General features: G+C 41.1%; 1 protein-coding gene across 1 annotated transcript in view; it reads right to left on the reverse strand.

The window, feature by feature from the left end:
* The window catches only part of LOC140199334 (transmembrane protein 41A-like), a 29,041-nt gene extending 12,985 nt beyond the window's left edge, over nt 1-16,056 (reverse strand). The window contains exons 1-3 of the mRNA XM_072261196.1: nt 15,826-16,056; nt 5,525-5,678; nt 2,178-2,339 (exon numbers count right to left, since the gene is read on the reverse strand). Of these exons, the coding sequence (XP_072117297.1) occupies nt 2,178-2,339; nt 5,525-5,678; nt 15,826-15,962 (453 nt within the window). The 5' untranslated portion in view covers nt 15,963-16,056. The remainder of the gene's footprint in view (nt 1-2,177; nt 2,340-5,524; nt 5,679-15,825) is intronic.
* Nucleotides 16,057-16,757: the final 701 nt, after the last annotated feature.

A 16,757-nucleotide genomic window follows, 5' to 3' on the forward strand; every position in this document is an offset into this window, starting at 1 on the left:
TTGTTCTCCTGCCAATCACCTCCTTGCTTCCCCTCCCCCACCCCTTTGTCTTTAAAATTACTGTTCTTTTCAACTACCAGCATTCTTCAAACCCTCCCCAAAGTTCTTCCTTCAGTCCTGACGAAGGGTTTCGGCCCGAAACGTCGACTAATCTTTTCAACTGATGCTGACTGACCTGCTGAGTTCCTCCAGCACATTGTGAGTGTTCCTGAATGAGCCTACCATTCGGAACCTTGCCAAACAACTTACTAAAATCTATATACAGCACGTCCATCATTCTACCTTAATCAATTTGCTTTTGCACTTATTCAAAAAAAAAGAGAAAAAAAAATTTCATCGGGCTCATTAGGCACGATCTCTCTCTCTCCATCCTGCCCCCACAAAGCCAGGCTGACTATCCATAATCAGACCATGTTTACCAAATGTTCGTAAATCCTGTCTCTAATTCTCTCCAACAGTTTGCCACCACTGAAGTAAGACTGAATGGTCTATAACTCCCCATTACCTTTCTCAATCAAAGGAATAACATTTGCCATCCTCCAATCTTCTGGTACAAATCCTGTGTCCAGTGAGGACACAAAGGTCATCACCAAAGGCACAGCAATCTCTTTTCTCACTGTAGAAACCTGGTCATATCCTATCTGGCTCCAGGGACTTACCTAAATGTTTTGTATCATGAAGTTCTAGTACACCCTCTTTCTTAAACTAGATATGTTCCTGCTCACTGGTGAATACAGAAGCAAAGTATTCATCAAGGACCTTCTCTACCTCCTCCAACTCCAAATGTTTCCTCTTATATCCCTGATCAGTTCTACCCTCATTCTAGTCAGCCTCCTGCTCTTCACGTACCCTTCCTAAACTCTTTCCTCGTTACCTTGTAACTCTCAAGAGCCCTGCTTGATCTTGGCTTCCTAAAGTATGCTTCTTCCTTCCTCTTGACTAGGTGTTCCACGTATCTTGTCAACCATGGTTCTTTCATCCTGCCAACCTTTCCCTTCATCAATGGGACAAACCTACCCAGAACACCATGCAAGTGTTCCCTAAGCAATCTCCATATTTCTGTTGTGCGTTTCCCTGAATATATCTGTTCACAATTTATGCTCCCAAGTTCCTGCCTAATAGTATAATTCACCTTTCCCCAATTAAATACTTCCCCACACCATCTGCTCCATATCCAAAGCCAAAGTAAAGATTAGGGAATTGTGGTCACTGCGTCTGAAACGCTAATCCTCCAAGAATTTCTCACCTGACCAGGAATACTGCCTAGCACCAGATCCAGTAGGGTCTCTCCTCTGGTCGGCCTGTCTACATATTGCGTCAAGAATCCTTCCTGGACACACAAATTCTGTCCTACCTAAACCTCTTTCACTGAGGTGGTGCCAATATTAGGGTAGTTAAAGTCATCCATGACAACAACCATGTTATGTTTGTATCTTCACATAATATGCCTACTCCCTTGTTCCTCAGTGCCCCAGTTGCTGTGTGGGTGTGTGGGGGGGGGGGGGGAATCTATAGTATACTCCCATTAGAGTGATTGCTCCCTTTCTGTTTCTAACTTCCATTCATCTCTGTGGATGATCCCTTCACAATATCGTCCCTCTCTGTAGCTGTGATACTAGCCCCGATTAGCAATGCGGAAGTCACATTGCTCTTTGATGCCCTTACTAATCAAGATCTGTCCCATTTGTAAAAACTACAACTGACCACAGCATTTATAGCCTTTCATATGGCCAAGACACAAATGCCTTCAACACTGAGGAAAATACTCCTGTCCTGTGACTTTGCACTAATTTTAAAACAGGGCTCCTAGTCCGTGAAATTAATCTGTACACACTAAAGTTTTTGGTTCAACACCCACTCCAAGACAAAAGGGACACTGCCAATAATGAGGGAGAACAATTGAACATGCTGCCTTGTGGATAACAAGTCTCAGCTACTTGGTCAGGACAATGCAATTGTTTCTGTTCCCTTACTAAATATTTAACTCTCACAGATAAAATTTTCAATTATCTCATTTTCACCTGTAGAATGAAGCTACACACACACACACACACACACAAACAAAAGCTATGACATTTGCCTCCAATTCTGATCAAAATCCATAAAATGTCAAATCCTTCAGAGATTCTGAGTATACAATACTCCAGTACAAACACAAGGGAATTGACGTTATTTACCTTGTGCTGCAGGACTGCGAGTCTGTCAGGAAATCGTCGTACCACAAATTGTTTGCCATACACCCTAGACAGCAGGAAGCAGAAAGTTGCTCCAATAGCCGTTAGAATACAACACAATGCGAGGCCCAGCCATGGTCCAAACAACGCACCTGCTAATATATTCTGCAGAAGATGACAGCAAAATTAGTTCACGAGGAAGTTGGATGAGCAGAGACTAATTAACCTGCTGCCAGGGAATAACTAACCTCACCAGAAAGTTTTCCAGAACACCAGCGGCATGGTAGCTTAACGGTTAGCACTGTGCCTATAACCCGGGTTCAATCCCCACCACTGCCTATAAGGAGTTTGTGCATTCTCCTTGCAGCCTCGTAGGTTTCCTCTGGTGCTCCAGTTCCTTCCCACATTCCAAGTACAGGTTAGTAGGTTAATTGGGCTGCATGGGCTTGTTGGAAGGGCTTTATCTCTAACTAAATAAAATAAGGCCATGGGCAGGGAGTCCGAAACTAGGGGGTACAAGTTTAGGGTGAGGAGTAAGGTTTTAAAAGAGACCTAGAGACAACTTTTTCGTGCAGAGGGTGGTGAGTATATGGAACAAGCTGCCAGAGGAAGTGATTGAGACAAGTACAATGGATTACTTGGTACATGGTAAATGCGAGGTACATGAGGGCTGGGGCTTGGAGGGATAACAGGCTGAACACAGGAAATTGGAATTAGCCAGGTGGACAAAGTGGTCAGCATGGACTGTTTGGATCGTAGGGCCAGTATTGGTTCTATATTACTCTATAACTCTACTAACAAAGATAAAGGGTAAAATGAGATAGAAGCTTCACAGAGGCCCCAGTACGTAAACACAACCAGTGTTGAAGGAATCAAAAACCTTTATCCGTGGAATTCATTGTCACAGGTGGCTGTGGAGGTCAAGTCATTAGGTGTATTTAAATTGAAGATTGGTAGGTTCATGATTAGCAAGAGCATCAAAGGTTATGGAGAGAAGGCAGCAGAAAGGGGTTTAGAAGCATATTAAATCAGTCATGATGGGATGGCAGAACAGACTCGATAATTTAAATGGCTTCATTCTCCTCCTACATCTTATTCCCAGGCAGACAGCTTTTTAGGTTCAGGGAATACCAGACTGCATGTTCATGCAGCGATCTTTCTAATGGACAGACAATAAAGCGCAATAATTTTGTTTATCCTGTATTCATGCCTCTGAAATTCTAATGTGAATGGTAAAAACCTCCCAGCAATTAAACAATTTATTGAAATTTTGAAAATTTGAATCTGTCTCCCGCCAGGTTCCAAAAAGATTTGTTCACATGCCACCTCTCATCACCCTACAACATGGCAAATTCTCTCAGTCCTGTCTTTACGAGTGGAGTTTGGCTCCATCCGTGTCTTATACACTGTACCATATTTATCTATCCACTATGTTACTCCTAGTAAAGGGATGAAATGGTAAATTGTTCCATCATTGAATCTGAAAATAGAACTAGGTGAAAATTGTCATGTTCTTGTGTAATATTTCAACATTGGCTCTTCAACAACTTATGGCATTAAACAGTTCTTCCTGAACTTGTAAAGCGATAAAACTGTTGAAAAGAACAATATGTAACTGGAGTTGCTTTATTTAAGGACTGAGAACCTATCCTTGGCTCGTTCCACTTGTTACAACTTGAGTCTGAAAAGAAAAATTGCAAGTAATCCTACTGACTGCCTGTCATTCGATAACATAGAATATGGATCAAAACAGCACAAGAACAGGTCCTCTGACCTACATTGTCATGCTAAATTAATTAATCAAATGCCCAACTAAACTAATTCCTTTTGCTTACACAATGTCCATATCCTTCCATTTCCTGCATATTCATGTGCCTAAGGTATCTAAGATCCTCTTGATCATCTCCATTGTATTTGTCTCCAGCAAATTATAGCCACCCACCACTCTCTGCGTCTTGCTCTGCACGTCTCAATTCATCTTACCAGCTCTCACCTTATATGCATGCCCTCTGGTGTTAGACATTTCAACCTTGAGAAAAAGATACCGGCTATCTGTCTTATAAACTTTGCATGACTGGCTGCTCTGAAATAGATCAGAGAGTGCATATGCACTCAGCCAGCCAGGAATCACCTATGGAAATAGGAATCAGTTAATGTTTCTAATCTGGGACACACTGTTAGAACTGGAAAAGAAAGAACAAACAGTAGTAGAGAAGGTATTGAGGGGCAGGTGGGTTGGTCAAGGGGAATAACATCTCACGTCTATGCTAGAGGAAAAAGCAGAAATTATGATGATGTAGAGCCAGAGGGAATCGCTTAGAAAATTGATTCAAAAACAACTTGGAATTTGTTGAACCATGAAATTGCTTTTCTACTTAAATTATAATTCAATTTCATCTTCATGGAAGCACTTTCTTTTACACAAAAAAGTTTGAAGCTTAAAATTTATTATCAAAATATGCATATGTCACCACATACTACCTACCCTAAGATTCATTTTCTTGCAGTCATTCACAGTAGAACAAAAATACAATAGAATCAATGAAAAATTACACACAAAGACTGGCAAACAACCAATGTTGCCAAAGAAAAATGAATGCTTGAAAAGTTAAAATCCCCTACTGTTATAATTAAACTATGTGACCTCTCCACAAACTTGTTTCTCAAGTTTCCACCGAATATTGGAGAGCCTATAATGCTATTTTGAGAGTGGCTATATTTGAGGAGAAATTGCTTTTGGCGGGAGATTTCAGCAAGAAGTTTAAGGAGGCAAATTACACAGCTCCTCAGTTGCTTTGGAAACAGTGAAGCCCTTACCTTAACAATCCATGGTATTCTTCAATTAATCAATACAAGGCTAATACTGATGTCAATTAAAACCTAGATCCCAATTCATCCATGTACTAATAAGCATTCAAAGACAATTCTTTATTTTAACAAAATAAACTTTGTTTTATAAAGTACACAAACTTTACTTTTGAAAACAGAAGGTATTGCAATCGTATCCGAGTAATGCCAGGGAAACTGGTAAGTTTTAGCCAAAAATTGCCTCCATGTTTGCAGTAGAATCTACTAGACTCAGAACCTCACTAATATTAATTTCCTTGTTTTTCAGTGGGTATATCCAAGGGGAGATTTAATGGTGGTGCATAATTAGGGTGACTGGGAAAGCCCTTTCCCTTTGGCAGTAACTAATGAATATGAATTTAAGATAACAAAGAAAAATTATTTGTATGCTGTAAATTCTTATTTACAATTCTAAAACCCTCTGATTCATTTGCACAGTCACTGATCACTACACATTTTAAAAAAGACCACAGTTGGTTATGTTGTTAGAGTTGAATACTTGCCAGGAAGGAGGAGCCAGGGATTGCAAATGTTTGTTTGTAGAGGTAGGCACTGCAGAACAGTAACAGTACATAGCTTGAGTGCTGAGCTTTGTATGAATGTAGCAATCCAGCTATTGCTCGTAACTCTTCAAGATCAGATGGAAACGTTAATGATCTGTGGAAAGCAAAAAAAGACCCAGCTCATGATCGATCCTGAACAGGATTCAAGTACATGTAATTCATTTGTAGATTCATCCAATTCACAAAAGAAAATGTTTAGCTTTTCTACAAGACACTATTTTAATTCAGAAATATTAAAAGCCTTTCAGCACAGGGAAAACAGCAGAAAATCAGTGCCGTAATTCCAACAGCACTGGCCAGCAAGGTCCAGTCTTGACCTCCAGTCAGCACGTTCTTCCAATGACTGTTCTGGTTTCCTCCCATATCTCAAAGACATGTAGGTTTGTAGGTTAATTGGCTAATATGAATTGCTATTAGTATGCTATTAGGATGTTATCAAAATTCTGCGACTTATGGATTGGACTGTAGTTCACACTCGCTTCTTTCAGTTCTATGTTTTTTTCTGTGTTCTTGACCAGTCTTGTTGCCAATTGGCGAGCTGGAGGTTTGGGTGATCGGTTGGCTTTTGTCTGTGTGTGTGTGTGGGGGGGGGGGGGGTTGGAGATTGCAAATTTTTGTTTCTTTTTCTTTTCTTGTGTGGGGGTGTTTAATGTCTTTCAACTACTCAACTACTTCTATGGTTTTGTGTTTTTTGTTGGTAGCTGGAGAAGACAAATCTCCGAGTTGTATTCTGCATACATACTTTGATAATAAAATGAACCTTTGAATGGTAAAATCTGGTGGGGGGGGGGTTGATGGGAATTTCAGAATAGATTATTGAGAAAGATTACCTGTGGGGAGTGGGATTGTTCAATTGACAGGCTGAATGGGCTGAACACCTACTTCTATGCCATGAAGAAATATGAAAATAAGGTTGAAATCATGCAAGTTAGGAGGTGAGGTTCAAATGAAACCATTTAAGGTGAAGTGTATAATAGTTCACGTCTTCAAAACGTTTCACCCAATATCAATGACAAAGTGGCCACTTTATTAGGTACACCAATACACCAGCTTGTTAATGTAAATATCTAATCAGCCAATCACATGGCAGCAACTCAATGCAGACATGATCAAGAGGTTGAGTTGCTCTTCAGATCAAATATCAAAATGGGGAAGAAATGTGATCTATGTGACCTTGACCATGGAATGATTGTTGGTACTCGACAGTGGTTTGAGTATCTCAGAAACTGCTGATCTCCTGGTCTCTGGAGTTTACAGAGAATGTTATGAAAAACAAAAGTCATCCAGTGAGTGCCTGTTCTGCAGGCCTTATTAGTAAGAGAGGAGAAGAGAATGGCTAAGCTGGTTCAAGCTGAGAGTAAGATGACAGCAACTCAAATAACCACGTGTTACAACAGTGGTGTGCAGAAGAGCATCTCTGAACACCCCCTGTCAAAGCTTGAAGTGGATGGACTACAGCTGCAGCAGAAGACCATGAATATATACTCAGTAGCCACTTTATTAGGTATGGAGGCATTTAAAGTGGTCACTGAGTGCTCATTTACAGAAGCAATCTCTTGAGAGGAAAGATCTAGTTTAACAAAATAAAATCTTCATTGCTGCAGATAAATGATCACTTCTAAAATACTTTCAATAATCTTTTGATAACGTTCTAAAGGACATGAAACAAAATCAATTGGAATTAACGATAAAAACATATTAATTGGATAAGAAATGCAAACAACAGGAATTCTGCAGATGCTGGAAATTCAAGCAACACACATAAAAGTTGCTGGTGAACGCAGCAGGCCAGGCAGCATCTCTAGGAAAAGGTGCAGTCCACGTTTCAGGCTGAGACCCTTTGTCAGTCCTGACGAAGGGTCTCGGCCTGAAACGTCGACTGCACCTCTTCCTAGAGATGCTGCCTGGCCTGCTGCGTTCACCAGCAACTTTTATGTGTGTTAATTGGATAAGAAGCCAGTTTAGAAACAGAATGGATGGAACATTAAGCCACAGACATGCCTGTCCAGCTAATTATAAAAGATCCCCTGGCATGAAAGAATTCTTTATGCACTCAGGTAAAATATTCATTACTAAATCAACACCACACCAAAAAAAGGTCAAGTGGTTAATTAACTTGTACTCATTAAGGAACTTGCTGCGCAAAAATTAATTCAGTTTGTCGAGGTACTTCATTAACAATAGTAATTTATTGCCTGCAAGGTATCTAAAGACACATGGAAGGTCTTAAAGGCACAATATAGCAAGGACTAGTGTTGGATCTCAGGTTGGAAAGCATATTATTGCATCTCCAAATCAACTGATATGTACTCACTTTATGTTAATACATATGCTGCTATATTTCAAGCTAATTTTTTCAGCTGTTAGCTACTAAAATCTTGAGGGTTGAGGAAATTTGGTTTGTCACTTAAAACACATGAAAACTTCTTCAGCTGTACTGTGGAGAGCATTCTGAACTGCTGCATCACCGTCTGATATGGGGGGGGCGCGTGGGGGAGGCTACTGCACAGGATCAAAAAATTGTAGAATTAGTTAGCTCCATCATAGGTACTAGCACGCATAATATCCAAAATATCTTCAAGAAGCAGTGTCCAAAAAAGCGGCTTCCATCATCAAGGGCCCCCACCAACCAGGACATGCCCTCCTTTCATTGTTACAGTTGGGGAGGAGGTACTAAAGCCCGAAGGCATATCCTCAGCGATTAAAGAACAGCTTCTTCCTCTCTGCCATCTGATTTCTAAATGAACATTAAACCTATGAACACTACCTCTGCATTTTTTTTAAATTTCTGTTTTTGCACTACTTACCTTAATTTAACTATTTAATATGCATATATACACTTACTGCAATTCCATTTTTTTGGTAAATTTATCATGTATTGCTTTGTACTGCTGCCACAAAATTAACAACTTTCACGACATATGCCGGTATTATTCAACCTGGTTGTGAATTCTGAAATTTCACATTTAATCCAATTTCTGTCTACATTATTTCCTCCCTGCAGCAGCCTATTCTGATCCATTTACCACATAACATTTACAATGATAATGTAATTTCCCCCTTCATTCAAGATTAAGAGCTTCGGTGAGCAACTGGAGAAGACCATTTCTAACTTTCTGCTTTGATATCAATGCTAATCACTACTTTGTGCAGCTTGATCAGCATCTCCAGGAAATGTAACCTTCAAGATTCATTTGTTGCTTTATGTGGAAAACCTGTAATTCCACATGTCCTTTTGTCTCTCTACACCCAATCTTTCAAAATGTTTGAAGTGCCTCATGGTAAACGAAGGGGTTAGAAGACGGAGCAGTCACGGTATAGACCCTTTGCCGCACAATGTTATGCCCATCTAACCCTTTCCTTCCATATATCCCTCCATTTTCTTTTGTACATGTGCCCATCTAAAAGTCTCTTAAATGTCTCGAACGTAGCTCTGTCTAACATCACCCCGGCACTGCATTCCATGGAATTAGCACTCTGACACCTCTTCTACTTTTCTCCTAAAATTATGTCCTCTCATACTAGCTATTGCTGCCCTGAGAAAAGGTGCTGGCTGTCCACTCTATCAATGCCTCCTGTCATCTTAAACACCTTTATCAAATCACATCTCATTATCCTTCACTCCCAAACTTGCTTAATCTATCCTCACAAGACATGCTCTTAATCCAGGGAGCACCTTGGCAAATCTCCTTTGCACCTTCTCGAAAGCTTCCACAACCTTTCTACAGTACAATGAGGCAACCAGAACTGAACACAATATTCCAAGAGTGGTCCGACCAGAATGTTAGAGCTGCAGCATTACTTTGCAGCTCTTGAATGCAATCATCTGTCTAACGAGCGCCAACACGCCTCCTTAACCACCCCATCAACTTGGAGGGATCTATGGACATGGATCGCAAAATCTCTGTTCATCCACACTAACTAAGAATCCTGCCATTAACCCTGTATTCTGCTTTCAAGTTCAAATTTCCAAAGTGTATAACTTTGTGCTCTTCGGTATTGAATTCCAACTGCCACTTCTCAGGAGAGCTCTGCAACCTATCAATGTCCCCTTGTAACTTCCAATAATATTCTACACTATCCCACCCTTCCACTTTCTCATCTGCGTCACTTATAAAAATCACAAAGAGCAAGGTTCCCAGAATAGATCCCCATGAAACACCTGGAAGAATTCAGCTCTAACAGTACTCCAGAAATTCAACATTACCCACAAGACCATAATTCACAGGAACAGCCAACCCAATACACCTACCTTCTCGCCATATCCTTCAATGCCCTGACCAGTTAGGAAATGATCAACCACCACCTTAAATACACCCACGGTTTTGGCCTCCATCGCAGTCTGTGGCAGTGCATTCCAGATTCACTACTCGCTGGCTAAAAACATTCCTCTGCACCTCTGTTCTAAAACATTATCTCTCAATTTTGAGGCTGTGCCCTCTAGTTCTGGATACCCCCACCAGAGGAAACATCCTCTCCACATCCACCCTACATAGTCCTTTCAACATTCAGTACGTTTCAATGAGATCTTCTAATTTTCTTCTAAATTCCAGTGAGTACAGGCCCAAAGCTGCCAAATGCTCCTTCATTCCCGGAATATTCCTTGTGAACTTCCTCTGGACTCTCTCCAATGACAACACATCCTTTCTGAGATATGGGGCCCAAAATTGTTAACAATACTCCAAGTGCAGCCTGATTAGTATCTTATAAAGACACAACATTATCTCCTTGCTTTTATATTCTATTCCTCTTGAAACGAATGCCAACATTGTTATATGGTTATATGGTTAACATTGTATTTGCCTTCTTTACCACAGACTCAACCTGTAAATTAACTTTCTGGGTGTCTTGCACGAGTACTCCCAAGTCCCTCTGCACTTCAGATGTTTGAACCTTCTCCCCATTTAGATAATATTCTGCACTATTGTTCCTTTTACCAAAATGCATTATCATACCTTTCCGAACACTGTATTCCATCTGCCAAATTTTATGCCCATTCTTCCAATTTGTCTAGGTCCTGAGGCAGTCGCATTGCTTCCTCAGCACTACCTACCCCTCCACCTATCTTCGTATCATCCACAAACTTTGCCCAAAAATGATCAATTCCATTATCCAAATCACTGACAAACAATTTGAAAAGTAATGGTCCCAATTCTGACTCCTGAGGAATACCACTAGTCACTGGCAGCCAACTAGAAAAGGTCCCTTTATTCCCACTTGCTACCTCCTGCCAGTCATCCAAACTTCTGTCCATGCTAGAATCTTTCCTCTAATGCCAATAGATTTTATCTTGTTAAGCAGCTTCATGTGTGGCACCTTATCAATGCCTTCTGAAAATCGAAGTAAACAACATTCACTTACTTCCCCAAAGAATGGGAAATCATCCAACTTCCCACGCACTTTTGCTACCCTGTATGCCCTATCCTTGGCTTTTATGCAGTCCTTGTCAGCCATGGTTGCCTACCCCTGCCATTTGAGAACAACTTCTTCCATGGGACACATTTATCCTGCGCCTTGTGAACTATTCCCAAAAACTTCAGCCTTCTCTGCTCTGCTGTCATTCCCGGCAGTATCCTCCTCCAATCCACCTAGGTAAGCTCATCTGTCATACCTCTGTAATTCCTTTAATTCCACTGTGATACATGTGACTTATGCTTCTCCCTCTCAAATTGCAGTTTGATTTCAATCAAATAATGATCACTGCCTTCTAAGGGTTCTTTTACATTAAGCTCCCTAATAAGATCTGGATTACTACACAATAAGATAGACTTTCCCCAAGTAGGCTCATACATAAACTGCTCTAAAAAGCCATCTCAGAGGTATTCAACAAATTCTCTCTGTTGCAGTCTGACACCAAACTCATTTTTCTAATCTCCTTGCATATTGAAGTCCCCCATTACAATTGTATCATTACTCTTATTACATGCCTTTTCCAGCTCCCTTTGCAATCTTAACCCCACATCTTGGCTACTATTTGAAGGCCTATACATGATTCTTATAATGGCTTTTTTACCCTTGCAGTTTCTTAACTCCACCCACAAAGATTCAACATTCTCGGACCCTGTGTCACTTCTTTCTAAATATGCAATTTCATCTCTCACCAACAGAACCACACCGTCTGTCCTCTCGATACCAAGTATTTCCTTCGATGTTAATCTCCCAACTATGGCCTTCTTTCAGCCACGACTCAGTGATGTCCACAACGTCATACCTACCAATTTCTAATTGCATCACGAGTTCATCCACCTTATTCCAAATGCTACGCACATTTAAAGATAGCACCTTCAGTCTTGCATTATTCGCCCTTTTGAATTTTGCAGTCTTCTCGGTTGGCAGACCCTCCTTTACCCTAACATGCTCTCATTTTATCACTAGGGCATGTGGCCAAAGTATGGAGCCTCTGTCAAATCGAAATGCACTATAGAGTTCATCAAGGAATTTTCACTGTCATTTCTCATGCATGTAACCTTCACCATTAGGGAACTGTAATTGGATGGGGAAGTCAAAATTCAAAGCACATACTTATCATCACATACTACCTTGAAATTCATTTTCTTGTAGGCATTCATAGTAGAACAGAAATGCAATAGAATCAATGAAAATCTAAACACAAGAACAGACAAAACAACCAAATTGTGTGGGGGACAAACTTCTGTTGTCTCCCCTCCATGTCCTATACTATCCTGATATAGAAATGTATCAGTGCTTTTCTTCATTGCTGGTTCTGATCACGGCACTTCTCATCAACAATGTTGGCATAAAGAGCGCAACAATTCTAAACAGAACCACACCTTCTCAGAAGCAATGAGAAATGGATAAAAAATACTCAGTAAATGCTGGTCTTGCCAGGGACACCATATCCCAGGGGAGAATTGAAAGGGATGTAGGAAGAATTGCTTACAAGAAAAAACAGGAGAAAATGAGAATGATCAGTGAGCTGACAATGAACTCCAGGTCAGTGGACTGACATGGACAGCCTCCTAAATCAAAGAGAAATGTAACTATCTCACAAAAGCATAGAAGCAGGAGCATTACTGAAGTACAATGCAGAGGCAGGTGACTGAAAACTTAAATATTTTTGCCAGTAATTGGTCAGGCCCTTAAGCAGCTCCTTAATAAACCCTACAGCTGCTTAAAATTTCAGATTGCACATGGGCTGCCCAAGTTTAATGCCTTAGCTTTTAGCTAGAACATGCTCTGACTGTTGTGTGAAAATGCACTGTATTTGACAGATCAAGACCATCTTCTGAATGATGAAATACTACACATTTGAAAGGCATTCAAAGAGTCCAAAGTTTCTACAATACAGCTAGTTAAAAATAAAACTAATTTATATTGCTATTGAACTTGCACCCTATTAATCTCAGACAGGAATATTAATTGGCTGAGATTGTATTGAATTAGAAAGACAAGTGTACTTGTAAAAAATACATACTCAGAGGCCACTTTATTAGGTACACCAGCTCGTAACTCCTCTCCACGTCGACTCTATTTGGCCTTTTAATATTTGATAGGACCGCATGAGGTCCCCTTCATTCTTCTAAACTTCAGCAGGTACAGGCCTAGAGTTATCAAACACTCCTTACTCATTAACCCTTTCAATCCCTAGAGCATTCTCATGAACCTCCTTTGGATATCCGTTCTTAGGTAACAAGTCAAAAACTGCTCACAATACTTCAACGTAGTCTGACCAACACCTTATAAAGCCTTAGCAATAGATCTTTGTTTTAATATTCTAGTCCTCTCTAAATGAATGCTAACATGAGATGAGGCAGAACAACAGTTCAGTATCAAGTACACGAGCTGAAAGGCCTTTTTCTGTGCTGTGGCACTCTGACGCTATGATGAAGTGCTGCCTTTACTCACCTAGACTATTCTGACAGCACCCCAGAATCCTGTCACTTCTATCACCAAGGACAGGAGGATCACCATCTGCAGGCTCCCCGATCCAGGTTGTACAATACCCTGATTTCCTGATCCCTGACAGGCAATCCTTGACCCCGACCCATCATATAATTGTGAAGAAAGCACAACAGCACCTCTATTTCCTCAGGTGTATGTGGAGATTCAGCATGTCATTGAAAACCTTGGCAAACTCCTACAGATGTGAGGTGGAACGTGTGCTGACTGCTGCATTACAGCCTGGTATGGGAACACCAATACCTCTTGAGTGGAAAATCATACAAAATGCAGTGGATTCACCCAGTACATCACAGGTAAAGCCCTCCCAACCATTGAGCACACCTACATGAAATGGTATCATAGAAAAGCAGCATCCGTAATCAAAGATCCACACCACCCAGGCCATGCTCTTTCCTCGCTGCTGCCATCAGGTAGAAGGTAAAGGTGCCTCCGGACTCACACAAAGTTCAAGAATAGTTACTACCCCTCAACCATCAGGCTTTTGAACAAAAGGGGATAACTACACTCATTTAAGGACTTTTATCTTGTTATTTCATACTCGTTATCTATTGCTATTTATTTATATTTGCACAGTTTGCCATCCATCGATCATATTTACAGTTACTGTTCTATAAGTTTGCTAATTCTGCCCATAGAAAAAGAATCTCAGGGTTATGTGCGTTGACATGCATAAACTCTGATAATGAAATTTTTCTTTGAATTTTGTTGGGTTTAAATCCTGGACTCAGCACCTGACTGTACTGCGGGAATGCCTTTATCAGAATGGCTGTAGCAGTTTAAGTTCAAAATAAATTCATTATTAAAGCACGTAGATGTCCCCATATACTGCCCTGAGATTCACTTTCTTCCAGAAGAAATAGAATAGAATCTATTAAAACTACACATAAATACTGACAAACAATGTGAAAAAGATGACAAGCCGTGCAAATACAAAATAAGTAAATAAAACTGAGAACACGAATGTTAGACAGTTAGGTTCTGGAACCAGTTCAGAGTTGAGGTGAGTGAAGATATCCACACTGGTTTGGGAGCCTAATTGTAGAAGGGTAATAACTTTTACAGTAGCAACTCACCACCACTTTCTAGAAAGCAATTAGTCCCACCAGAAATTTAATATACAAGAGAAAAACAGAAGACCTATTGCCCAGCAGTATCATCCCTTGCGAAGGTGATAGACCTGCATATAACTTAGCACTCTAGTGTCGGACTCTCTCCAGATAAAACTGAAATTTGAAAGGACAAAGTCTAATTGTCTTGCTGGCACCTTTCGATTCAATGGGACACAGTGCAAAACTATTCCCTTAATTAAGATTATATTTTGCTGAACCATCAATGACAACATCATTTATGGAGAAAAAGCCTTTTCTGGATGGAAGATAACAACCCTTGCAATTACCTTGGCAGTTGAAGCTGACATAAAAATAGCAAATCCTGCAACTATATAATGAAGTGAAGTAATGCCAAGATAAAAATTATTCAGGCAAAAAAAAATTTCCAACACCATTATGCAATTTGCTGATTGGAATATGATTTTACTTCACAACATACCTACACTCTGGGTTAACTCTTGCTTTTATTTCCTGCCCATTGCTAAAAAAAAACAAGTTTGCAGTCTAGGATGGCTGTTGTCAGCTCACAGCAATCAGCCTTTTGAAAAGCAATAGATAAGTCAACAAAAATTACAGACGAATGTAACAGCAAGAATGTAATACCAAATACTGAAACGTTCCCACCAACTCACAGTGGACACTCCAGAACCTTCAGGAATAGCATAACCTTTTCAAGAATTTAATTAGCTTTAACTAAGTTTTGATACAGTTGCAAGGAAGATAATAACTAGGTCACAAATTTAGTCATGTCATAAAACACAGCACAATTGCCCTTCAGCACAATTAGTCCATCTGAACTCACCCCTGCATTTACCCCATATCCATCTGCACCATTCCTATCCATGTATCAGCTCAAGCAATATTTGAAACAATAAAAAGAATAATAAGAGATAGGAAACAACAGAGCTCCTGTTCCAGGGACGCTTCGAGATCGCATGGTTGGCGACACCTCATCTTAAGTGTCACCTTACGGAGGGAGTAAACAAACACACTCACTCCCTGCTGTCTATATCCAAAAGTTCGGGAATTTAAGTCACCGAACAGATCTCAGATCTGACCACAAACTGCTTAAAGGGATTCTTACAGCCCAGTGGGCTTGGAGAAGAATGGTCGCCGTCCTGAAGCATTAAGCCGGTTTCGCCCTACGCGGATGCTACCTGACCGACCAGCCGAACGCGGATCCGTTAGCCGCGGGACCCCGGGGCCTACCTGTGCTCCTGGCTCTCTTCCTCGCTCACTGGCTCCCGCCCGTACGAGGCATGGGGCAGATTTCTGGACAGCAGGTACAGGCAGACGGTGGCGGTGCCGAATATTAGCAGCAGGCCGACCGGAGACCTGGCCGACATGAACCCGGGCTGTGGGTGAGGAAGACGGAAGGACGGCGAGGCAGCGGACAATGCTCCGCTCTGCTCTGCGCTGAGCGCACTGACTGCGCACACCCACGTCATCGCCCTATGTTGTCATACGTCACTGACAAACACCGTGAGGGGGGGCTTCTGGTGACGTCATCAAACCCGCCCCCGACGTCAGCCAACCGCACTCGCCCACTGTTGGGAGTTGCGCGGCGCGGGGTCGTTCAGCTCTTCGGTGAATGGCATATTAAAAAAAATTGGGGGAAGCCCTATGCTATAAAGTCATAGAGCAATACAAAACGGAACAGGCCATTCGGCGATTTCACTGCAAAACGAATTGGTTAATTGTCATATGTATCGATAAACAATGAAAAGTTTGTTTTTCATATTGTTCATGTAGATCAAATCATTACACAGCCACTGAAACAGGACAAGGTAAAACAATAATAATGCAGAATGCAGCGTAACGGTTACAGAGAAAGTGCAGTGCAGGTTAAACAATAAGGTGCAAGATCATAACGGAGTTTGTGAGGTCTAGAGTCCAACTTTATGGTATTAACGAACTACGAACTACGTAATAGTCTTATAACGGCAGGGCAGAAGGCTGTCCATCAGCCTGGTGGTACATGCTTTCAGGCTTTTGTATCTTCCGCCCAATGAATGCCCAGGGTGGGGGTCTTTGATTCTGCTGGCTGCTTTACTGATACAGCTAGGTATAGACAAGAGGCCATGAAGGGAGGCTGGTTTTCATGATGTGCTTGGCAGTGTCCACACCTCTCTGGCCCGGAC

Source organism: Mobula birostris, chromosome 6 (genome assembly GCF_030028105.1).
Source record: "Mobula birostris isolate sMobBir1 chromosome 6, sMobBir1.hap1, whole genome shotgun sequence".
Classification (NCBI taxonomy): domain Eukaryota; kingdom Metazoa; phylum Chordata; class Chondrichthyes; order Myliobatiformes; family Myliobatidae; genus Mobula; species Mobula birostris.